Here is an 11,991-nt window from a genome sequence, read left to right on the forward strand (position 1 = left end):
AGAGGATGTACACTGGTACTGATAGGAACTGGAAACACTGAGAATCCAGGGCAGATGATCCCTTCAGGACCAGTGGTGAGAGTGGCGATACTGGGAGAGAGGGAAGGTGGGTTGGAAAGGGGAAACCGGTAACAATGATCTACGTATAATCTCCTCCCTGGTGGACAGACAACAGAAAAGTAGGTGAAGGGAGACATCAGACAGTGTAAAATATGACAAAATAATAATTTATAAATTATCAAGGGCTCATGAGTAAGGCGGGAGCGGGGAGGGAGGGGGTGTAAAAATGAGAAGCTGATACCAGGGGCTTAAGTGGAGGGCAAATGTTTTCAGAATGATGAGGGCAATGAATGTACAAATGTGCTTTACACAATTGATGTATGTATGGATTGTGATTAAGAGTTGTATGAGTCCCTAATAAAATGATTTTTATATTTATATAGATATATGACACCAAAAGCATTAGGAACAAGAGAAATATAAATGAGAGAAAATATGTGCTATGGAACTCATCAATTTAATAAGGGTCCAGAATACATATACTAAAAAAAAACAAACTCACTGCCATCAACTTGTTGCTGATTCATAGCAACCCCCTTGTTGGTTTCTAAGATTGTAACTCTTTACAGGAGAACAAAGCCCCATCTTTCTCCCTTGAGCCTCTGGGGGAGATGGGGTGTGTTTCAAACTGCCAACCTTGAAGTTAGCAGTCCAAGGCATAACCACTACATCACTAGTCCTCCTTAGAATACATAAAGCACTCTTACAATTCAGCAACAAAAAGACTAACAACCCAATTTAAAGGACAGAACAACATGAACAGGCAATTCTACAGAGAAAATATAAAAATACCCAATAAATGCACGGATAGATCCTCAACACCATTATTTATTGGGGACAAGCAAATTAAACTCCATCTATTAGCATAGCTATTTAGGGGAAAGGAGGGAACACAGAAATTAAGTGTTGGCAAGCTGTGAATAAATTGGAATTCTCAACAGTGCTCATGGAAATGCAATCTGGTTTAGCCACTATGGAAAGCAGTTTGGCAGCTCCTCAAAACAGTCATATGTTGTGGGGAAAAGAAGGATTTCTCTCAAGCTGTCTCCCCCAAATCCAGACTTAGCTGCGTGAGAATGACCGTACACTTGGAGGTCATCAAGAGTGGATTGGGAGTCATTCTCACTGAGTGGTATCAGCTGTCTAGATCAAGCAGACACCACTGTTTATCCCACAACAAATAAGGCCCACTCCCTTCTGATATGGATAGCAGTTGTCTGTTTACTTGTAGGAGATACCCACCCAAGGATGACCAAGGTTAGGGTAGCCATTATGAATCTAGAGTCCACCCATCTTGTCACATGTGTAATCCTGGACCTTCCCATTCCTATGGGCACACCCCTAGGTCATCCCCTATTGATTGTATTGCCTATGTTGCTACTCCTATGACATAGGTTATTGTCTGCTATCAGGGGTCTTGCATGCCTCCCAGAATAGTAATTGTGTTTTATTGTATGAGACACCAGAGTGATCGAACTTGTTCTAGGATGAATTGTATTGCCCCATTCTGTGATGTGTGACTCTGTAATCAGATCCCCCTAACATGATGTGATGAGTGGTTAGCAATAAATAATGAGGCTCCCGGGTTCTCGGAAGGGTGGCTGAGGAGGACGAGGCAGCTGCTTCTACTCTGACGGCTAAGTCCCGTCTACGAGGACCATCAAGTGGGGCTGAAGTGAGCAATGCTACCATGAATTGCGTCTGACTCCATTACTTGACTCCATCTTTTCACTCTCATGCTCTCTATGACTTAACTATAATCTTTACTTGTTATTACTGTACAATTGCGCCTACCGAACCTGTGATGTTTTGTGGGGTTCCCTCTTCCCTTTAACCCAATATGTGGAATGTTATGTGACCCCAGCATTTTGTACCTACGTATATGTCTTCGAGAATTAAAAATAAGAATTCAAAGAAATGCATGCAAAGCTATTTTCATAGTAATGTTATAAAAGTCAAAAGGGTAGAAAAGACCCAATGTTCACCAACAAATGAATGAATAAACAAAACGTGATATACACAAAGAGTGGAATACTATTCAGCCATACAAAGAGATGTAGTACTCAGACATACTATAATGCAGACCACATGTTCTCACACTCATTTGGTCTATTCAAGTTAAAAAACAAAACTAGTGCACCCCCCGGTGATAAACATTTTTATAATATAGCCCGTGTAGGTATCTGCTTCTGCAGCTTCAGGTCACCCTAGGAGGCAGTATCACCCACTTTGGGAAACACTGGTGTAGATGAACCTCCAGAACATTATGCTAAATTAAAGAAGACACAAAATGCCACATATTTAAATATCTAGCATAAATAAATCCACAAAGACAGAACACAGTAGTTGTTGCCAGAAACAGCAGGTGGAGATGCGGATGGGGAGAAACTGCTTAATATGTGTGTGTAAGGGTATTACTCTTGGAGTCATCACTTTAAAATGTTTAATTTCATGTAATAAAAATTTAATCTCAATGTATTAATATTTGAAAAATAAAAGCTATAGGACACTATTCTTTTTCCTGGCTGCTTTGAATCCTTACAATAAGCAGACTAATACCTCTCCTTTCCCCCATACTCACCATCCAAGTGTATTCACATGTTAGATATGCCTGAATTATTAGGATCCAACAAATGTTTAATTTTCTTCCTTAATTCCTTTTATGTATTTTAGCTATAAACATGTTATTTGTGTATATATCGAACTTTTAAGAAAAGCACCTGAAATTCTTAATTTTTGCACAATAAGCATTGGCCTCCTAGAAGCTATCTACCTAAGTCCAATGACACAAAATTGAAATGAAGGCAATAGAAACAAAAACTTACGAAGGTAGATCTCTGGCAGCCTTCAAGCCCCAGCCTTTCTTTTCTGTGAGTATGACTTCCACATCTGCATGTTGCTTTCTCTGAAATCGTCTGTTAGAACAATAATCACCATTTGGACACCTTGAAGAACTGAAATAAGAAATGAGTAGAAATTAATGCTTCAAAGCAGCAAAAGAACGACAAACATCTTTGACAGAATGTGCTATATAAGTGTGTATCTCTTTCTGGCATTAAGCAGGTGAAAAGATTTGGGGCCTCAGAAACCTAATGGACAGTTCTATTCTTCCCTATCAGGTCACTATGAGTCTAAATTGACTCAATAGCAATGTGTGTGGGTTTTATTTGTTAATGGCATAACCAGCATATGTATGCTAAATCCCCACACGAGTCTTCCTCGCTTTCATTCTTTTAATCATGATGGGAATCCCTCAGAACCGAGTGTCTGAGGATCATCATCACAATACTACCGTCATCCAGCCATCACAAGAAGGCCTATTTCAACTTGCATGTCTAAAACTCGTTTCTAGACTGCCCATAAGCCTCTAATAATTCTGACAACTCTGCAGAGCTAATTTCTTTTCTATCCAGCACTTCCCTTACATTCCATTCTAATCACTATTTCCTTGGGCTTTTGGATACAGCTATTAGATCTACATTTGAAAGAAACCTTGTTCAGAGTAAGGCAATATAACGTGATATGGATTTTCTCCTAGGGACCCTACACAGTAAAAATTAAAAATCAAACATTCACTGAATTCCTCACATTCCAAAGCTGGCAGATACAAAAGCTTTTAGTACTGATTCAAACTACAATTGAAGTTATACAATCATCCCCAATACATTGTTGAATTTTAGAAGCTGTAAAAAACATTTTTATAGAGGCTCAAAAGGCAGCTCCGTCTCCTCTGGTGGTGGAGTGGTTACCAGTTGGGCTGCTATCTGAAAAGGCAGGTTCACTTTAAAAGGTAGTCAAGGAAACCTTTCGGGGGTAATGGGATTAAGGCAGAAACTGTAAAGATGCAAAGGTATGGGTAGATAAGGAGAGCCTGTGCACCAGTAGGAAACAAAACCGACTAGGGACAGGGACTGAAACTAAGCGAAGTATAACTAGTAAGGAAGGCGAATGGAGGACGAACGAAAGGCAGGAAGAAGATTCTGAACATTCTTTGAACTAAGTCCTGAAAGCAACATGAAACTACTAAACGTTTTAAGGGGAGAATAAAATGAAGGAAACAAGGCTGTACTTCAGATCTGTTTCCTAAGGATGACTGCAAAGTTCATAGGAATGCAGACACTCTGGACAGTAATGCCAAGTTAGGGGTAGAGGGCAATTCCTGTGTCTCCTCTTCTCATGTGTATGCCCATATAAACAACACCTGTTTTCTATTACCCATCTGCAAATGTTATTATTACTCAGATACAGGAGAAAGGCTAAGGTTTTCTCTTCATTAAGAGAAATAATTATTTTTTGTGTTAGAAAGAATTCAATAAAGACTGAGCAAAGTAAAACATGCTAATTTATTACTTACCATTCAATCATAAGGAGACGATTAAGACAATCTTCCCCGCATGCTATTTCACCTTGAGCTCTTTCATCTTTAGAAAGAGGTGCACACTCACACTGCATTCGCTTAATATCCCGATGGGATTTATTCTTCTTCCTAGTAAGTAAAATTTTAGTTTTAAAATGGTTAAATAACTCTCCTGGCCACAGTATAATGTCTATTATCAAATATGTACTAAATCCAATTAGTTTCATGATTTTTTTTTTTAGTTTTATGAATCTTCTAAATTAACCATTCTAAAGGAAAATATATCAAATCGCCAGTACCCGTGAGACTGAAAACACTAAAAATTGTATTGCAACTGTTTAAAAAAATGAGACGGGCAACCTTAGACCTAGCAGAGCTCGAGTCTATTATTTTGGAACTCAGCCCTAATTCCTAAGCCCGTGTCAAGTGAGACCCAGAATCTAAGAAATTCTACATGTTAGTCATACTGAGCTTAGGGTACACCTGGTAATCAAAGTCACATTTCAGAATCAGTTCTCATGAGTGAATAAATAGTGAAGGTACAAGACTGAGGAGAAAGAGATTGGTGAAAAAATGTCTTGCGTTGTTTTTAAAAAAAAAAAATCCAATGTCACTTAATAGTTTTTGAGTCACCGCAACCCAAAGTACAGAATAGAGCTCCTTGTGTAGGTTTCGGAGACAATAACTCTTTACAGGAGTCAAGAGGCTCATAGTTCTACCAAAGAGCAGTTGGTGATTTTTGAACTGCTGACCTTGAAGTCAGCAGCCCAACATTAAAAAATATTGAATAGCTAAAGGGGGAAAAAAAAAAAAGAAAGGCAATTAAAGAGGTAAGGTTTCAGAGGAGTAAGTTTTCCCAATACTAACAGACTGACTAGATAAAAGGAAAACTATCAAATTTGATTATGTTCATGAAAGACTATGACAGAATTTGAAAAGAATGAAAGTGTTATTTATTAGCCTATTTGTTGAACTTTTTTTTTTAACCTGTTTTAAAAAAAGGCACAGATGGAGGACTAACATCTCCTTCTTAAAATGCTTACAGAATTATGAGGCACTCTTCAACGAGCAGTGAAGAGTGCAGCTGCTCTAAGCGGCTATCTTAATCTCCTAACCCTAATCTACTGCTTTTATCTTCAACATATGGTTTACTCTAGTTTCAATTTCATGAAGTGTGTTGTGACAGTTTCAACTAAGTGTAGGTACAAAGAATGACTCATACAAAGCCATTCATGAGCATATGGATATGCTCAGTGAGATAGTTTATTGTGAAGATGAATGATGACTAAAGGAAGAAAAAGTATCTAATTACAAGTATTTAAAGAATTTTGATGCAATAGTTTGTTTGCTTTTTCCTATATTGCTCCAGAAAGTTAGATTACGACTAAAGGGGAGATTATTGCAGGTCAGTCTATTTTCATTAAACATAAGGAAATAATTTATACTTTACTTATACTAGTATTGTATCTATATATTTCCCACCCCAAAATAGCCCGTTTCCACCAACCAGAATTTTATGCACATAGTCTTATATTCACCTTAATCTTAATCTCTTAGCTGAATAAATCTGTAGTCTGATTGGTTTTGTTTATGTAAATTCCATCAATCTACTCAAATAATTCTAAAATGTATTCAATCTTTTGAATTCAAACTTAATTTATAACTAGATATTCTCTGCTATCGTTTTAAAAAGAAAAGGGATAAGCTTCTAATGGAACCTAATTATTTAAATCAGTCTTTTTACACATAGCCAATTTCTTTACTTAATAAAAATTGTGAACGTTAAAAGAGATGACCATACTTTGATTCTCAAATGGACCAGGTTTTCAAAAAAGCATAGAAAGGTAAATAAGAGAAAACAAGGGAGCATAAAATGTCTGAAAAAAAGTTGGAAAATGGAGCTAAAAGATAATGGAATTTTTTCACGTTTTAAAATCCCTTCGCACCGGTTTAAAAAGGAGGGCGATGCATTCAACATATTCATTTATTTAAAAGTGCTATTTCAAAAGGGAGGTGAAAGTAAAGTCAACTGAGAAGCTCTGACTCTTAACCTCGTTACATTTGATTTTATGTAAAAGAATTATGGTTAACCATCTTATATCTTATTTCTAAAATATATTATGCTACAGCCAAGTTTAATCTGTTATCAATATGCTAATAATAAAGATAAGGATATTATGTGCTAGTATAGTTCCTGCTTTATAAAGTCCGTAAGATACTTTGTTCTGCACATTTTTGAAATAATGGAGTAGGGAAGGAAAGCAAACCTAACCACGTTTCCTTTTCCTAAGAACAGACTGTTCATAACAATTATGGATTTTAACTTACATTTTATCACACTACATTGTATATGGTTAGATTAATACAGTCTGAACTGTGAAAAAGTTACTTTTTCAAAAATAGGTTAAAATTTGTCAAGTATTAAATTAGGCTTACCTTTCTGTCAAATAAACATTTTCTTCAATAAGATCAAAATAACATGGCATCTTTCCCTGCTTGGCACACTCCTTCCATCGCTGGGGGTCCCTGAAGTCATCCATGACACACGAAGGTCCAAACAGTGCAGAGCCTGGAGGTGCTGCTGTCTCTCCCGGTTCTGCCTCCACTCTAACTTTCTTTCTGTCTTGAAGCTCAGCTTCACTTTCAGAATCACTCTCCAGCTCCTGTCTCCTTTTTTTAAGAGGCCCTCTGTCTTTCATGTCATTTCTTTCTAAACTTTTTGTAAGATCTTTCTTTTCATTCACTGCTAAAGAGTCCTTAATGGAATTGCTGCTTATTTCAGGTGCTTGCACTGATCCCCTGTCCTTCTGCTGAATGGACAGAAGAAATTTGCTGGACTGATTTGAAAAGTGAGATCCACCACGTTGATCCCAATTCTCTTCCTCTTCGCGGTCATCTGTTAGAGAATCTGGTACCTGCCCTTGAATCCGGTCATATACAACTCCAGTTCCAGGTCTGCCTGCCGACCTTGGATCCCAGTAGCCATTGCCTTGCCAGTGACTACGTGTCCCACCATACTGTTCTGCACTTAGATACTTGTGTCCACCACAAGCTCCATAGCTGCTGTCAGGCTGCTGATATGTGGTAGTGGGCTTTTCTGATTGAGTGAAGTCCCACCCTACGTTTCTAAGTTCTTCTGAGGAGTGAAAGCTCTCCACTCGAGAGATCTCACAAGGGGAAGAAAAGCTCAAGTCCGTTTTCCCCAGTCTACTATCTGGCCTGGTAGGAAAAGTGGTCTGTTGGTGGGACTTATTTGGGACATCTTCAAAATCATCAGAATAAATTGACAGCTCCTCTTGCTGCCTTGATGCTATTTTGAATTTTATTGTTTCCGCTGAACCTGGGTGACCTAGGTGGTCAGATTTCACATCTGGATGACTTGTACTATCAACCCCATCACTCTGAGAATGAGCCATTTCAGGCAAGTGATTATCCATTTGTTTTCTGTGAGGGTGCGTGAAAGAACTTTCTGGGTTTTTCTCTGCTCCTTTATAAGCAAAGAACTTGTCTGTTTGAGAAGCTTTATTTGTTATAATCTCAAACTTTTCCTCATATGAATGTCTCCTTGATTCGGGTCTCTCATCTTCCCAGTGGTCGGAATAGTGCCTGTAACTTTGACTGCTCCGAGAAGAAGAAGGACTTGTTTCTTCCATAGGCAAAGTAGAATTCTTTGGCACAACCACAACAGACTGGAGACGGTTTCTTGGAATACTGCTATCATCAGAATCTGTGTCTTCTGAATCGCTGTCATCACTTGAACATGCGGAGGAACCAGAATAATCTTCATGGAGAGTAGACACAATTTCTGGGGCATGGCCACTACTGTCACATTTTAAGGTATAAGTTACATCATCATTGCTTTCCATGGCTAAATTCAAATTGCAAGAAAATACAGCTTCTGAATCATCAGAAGTATGCACATGTCCTCTTTCTCCATCTGAGGAGATTTCTGGTCTTCTATCCGGCAACGTGGAACTCTCTTCTTCTTGCAAACATTTCCCAGATAGCCCATTATTATGCCTGTTTTCCCAGGAAGAAAATCCTCTTCTTGAGTCAGGAAGATCTCTATTTACTTCTCTTGTTTCTTCCCCTGCATGTTTTAAAAACTCTGTGCTTTTTTCAGTTATCAGCACAGCATCCAAAACTGGAGAAGTGTTCTCTCCATACTGTAAGAGAGTTAAAGTGTCCACTTTTATTTCTGGTGAGAGACTCTGAAGAGATGAAGCAATCTCCGAACTTCTTATAGGCTGACATAAATCAGCAATATGATTAACAGAAACTGAACTAGTGCTACCAACACTCTGCTTATATTCTTCACAAGCAAACTTTGCAGTTTGATCTGTCATATTTCTACTATCACTTATAGCTGTTGAATCCAAACGAATATTCATAAAGCTATTGGAAGACATTTTCACAACTGAAGTTTCAATATTTTCAGCTTCAGAATGACACAAGGAAGGGTTGCTGTCATTTGAAGTACAGTATATATCTGAATCTTTGGTTCTGCAGCAAGAAACTGGTTCCTTAACTGCTTTAGAATAATCTATTGCCATATCTGGCAATGTCACAAGGTTATCTGGGTGTGGTGACACTGGAGGTTCTGTTTCTCTAAAAGGGCTTTCTGACTTACTATGATGCATGTAAGTAGCATCCAAGTCTTTTTCTTTACATCTACTAGTATTCTGAAATCCATTTGATGAACGCATACATGCTTTGATCAAAGGGGATACCTCGGATCCAGCCACACTATCATCAGAAGACATTAAAACAGACTCAGTTTTAGAAGTGCAAAATGTTGTCAAATCAGATTCTGCTCCAGGAAATCCATTTACATTTAATTCTATGGGGCAATAAGTTCTTAATTGATCGTGCTTCCCTTTAGAAAGAGAGTCCAATTCCTTAATACTTTCATGGCTATCATGGCCTATAAATTCAGACTTAATAATAAATGATTCATCTAGCTTTTTAAAAGTAGGCGAATCATTTAATTGATTTGATGGTGATAGAGACCCAGTCTTTTCTCTTTCAGGTATTTTATTCATCATTCTAAACTCACTACCTTTTGAACAAGGAGTCTGTAAACCAAAAGAATGAGACTGTTTGATTTCCTCATTGAATTCTGTACAACAGAATACATTTTTAAATTTATCAGACTTCGGTGTAGATTTTGAAGGAGTAGATTTATAATGAGAAGCATTGCTATCATGCTTAGAATACGATGACCCCCGTCGGAATCCCAGATCACTCGGGGGAGTGCAACACCTTTTCATTACTTCATTTTCTGAAGTCCTTTTGGATTCTCTTTCTAGTTTTGAAGAATACTTTCCTCTTTTCTCTGTCTCCGTGTAAGACGATTCAGCTTTGCAATCCCGATCAGATTTAGAATAGGATGATGTCCTTAGGTCTCTGTAAGAGGAGGAATGAGAGGAGGTGCGCCTTGAGTATGTCTTCTTATACTCATCTTCTGAATCAGAACTCTCTCGGGTCCTGCTACCAGTACGTGGTCGAGAATAGCGTGTCCTCTCTCGGTAAGGTGAACTCCTGTGGTAGCGACGATCAGAGTCATAATAATGAGATCGTTCTGATCGAGAGTAAGGCAAACTAGTTCTGGAGCCTCTGTCAGATCTGGAACGAGACCTGCTCCGCCGTCGCTCTCTTTCTGATCTACATCGGGAAGATATATACCGAGAATCCCTTTCAAGCTTTGAGTAGCTGAAATATTTATCATCTCTCTCTGTTTTAGATCGTGACGATTTCCCTAAATCTTCATTTTTTAAAGGTGCTAAACTCTTTTTTGAATCTCTTTCCTTTTCGATGGTCGCTGCAATTTTCAAATCATGTGATCTCTGACTTGAAGAAGTCCGTACAGAATCTTCATCAGACTCTGAACCAAGAAAGGTGCCTTCAGATTGTGAAGATTTCTTCTTAGAGCCTGTTTTTTTACAGCCCAGACTACTTTTAGAACTATCTGGAATTTCTTCATCCTTCCCAATATGGGAATCTTCTTTTTGTGAGGGAATATCTGCTTGCTCATTCAAATTTTGAGTTATGTGTTCTTCTAAACTATTAGATATAGTGTCCTCCTTAGTGTCCACTTCTGAAGATTCTGGTACAACCGTTAATGATGGTTCTTTCAAGGATCTAACTGTTACATCCATGGGTGAGGGCACTGGTGCTGTCATCAGAACTGTTAATGGTGTGTGTGGCAAAACCACTGGCTCTGTTATTGGTGCTGGTGGTGAGGGTAGTGTGGCCTGGGGAGGTGGAGGTGGTGGAGGTGGAGATGGGGGTGGTGAATCTACAGTTGTTGATTCTGCTATAACTGCTGGTAATGGTACTATGGGAAGAGGTGGAGATGTTACTGCTGTGGTAGTAGGCAGCAGTGGCCTAGATGTTACATGAAGCAGGTGTTTCTTAAAATGGATTTTTCCCAATTCCACCCTTGATTTTGGTGGGGAAGATTCTTCTGTAGTAGATAAAGTATCTCCAATATCCACTTTAATTTTAGGGGTAGAATCTGGTTGAAGAGGTGTAGGTGGGGCATTTGGAGTTTCATTTTGCTTCTCATTTCCAAGCGCCGTCAGAAATCGGTTCTGCAAAGTTTTCTTTGTAAGGCTAAAGCTGAAGGACACCTTCTGTCGTCCCTGTTCCTCCAAATTGACTTTTGTCTTGGTGCCTTTGGGCAGAAACCGACTAGAAGCAACACCTTTGAAAAGTGGTCCTTTGATGAAACCCGTTTTCTGTACATTTTCAATCTTTGCCTATAAATGAAAAAAACCATGTGCAACAAAAAAATACTTTCAAATGGTTTGCATCATAATTTGAAAATAACATATTTCTCCTAAGCACATAATATTACATAAACCCTTAAGAACCCACCCTCAGTTTCAACAGTGTCAGTATTTTTCCATTATTATTTTCTCTTAAAGAATTTTACCAGTTTTATCAAACTGTTTTCTAGGTAAATTTTTTATAAGAAAAACACGAATGTGCGTTGATTGATTCCAACAAAAAAATAACATCACAATACTGATAATAGTTTATTCTTATGTTGGGGGGGGGGGCGCAGAACCATAATTAAACATCAGTGAGTCACTGGCATTACACAAAATCACTGGGTGCTTAATAGAAATCTAAATCTGTGATCCAAACTTCAAGCAATTCCAATTCAGTAAGTCTAAGTGTTGTGCTGTTGTTTTTGTTTTTAAAACAAGCACCCCAGACAATATAGGTATAGAGTAGCTTCCCATCTCATTCATTTTACTGAGGAGATAACCAAGTGAGGACCAGGCCTTCTGCCTTCCTAGAAATTATTTCCCCCTAGTATATACTGCTACTATCTTTGCCTGGGCCTAAACCTAGGTTCTGCTGGTAGTACTACATAACCCTGTAACACTAACATGTAGTGTTCACAATCAGAGTTCAGCGCTATGGCAGGTTGATGCTGGGTGTAGGTCCTGGGGAAGGAACTTGACAAACACCACTCTCACTGTTCAAAGTGTCTTTTAATAACTTGCTATAAAATAAATGCCAAACACCAGTTTTGCCTTTTTCTTTTCTTTTTTTTTGGGGGG

At 38.4% G+C, this 11,991-nt stretch overlaps 1 protein-coding gene across 1 annotated transcript in view; it reads right to left on the minus strand.

Annotated features, from left to right (window-relative positions):
• SETD2 (SET domain containing 2, histone lysine methyltransferase) overlaps nucleotides 1-11,991 on the minus strand; it is a 106,871-nt gene that overhangs the window by 94,077 nt on the left and 803 nt on the right. Inside the window, exons 2-4 of the mRNA XM_004703993.3 lie at nucleotides 6,854-11,178; nucleotides 4,415-4,546; nucleotides 2,886-3,014 (exon numbers count right to left, since the gene is read on the minus strand). Coding sequence (XP_004704050.2) covers nucleotides 2,886-3,014; nucleotides 4,415-4,546; nucleotides 6,854-11,178 — 4,586 coding nt within the window. The remainder of the gene's footprint in view (nucleotides 1-2,885; nucleotides 3,015-4,414; nucleotides 4,547-6,853; nucleotides 11,179-11,991) is intronic.

This window comes from Echinops telfairi, unplaced genomic scaffold (assembly GCF_000313985.2).
Source record: "Echinops telfairi isolate 266 unplaced genomic scaffold, ASM31398v2 ScPeMD7_7420;HRSCAF=8458, whole genome shotgun sequence".
Classification (NCBI taxonomy): domain Eukaryota; kingdom Metazoa; phylum Chordata; class Mammalia; order Afrosoricida; family Tenrecidae; genus Echinops; species Echinops telfairi.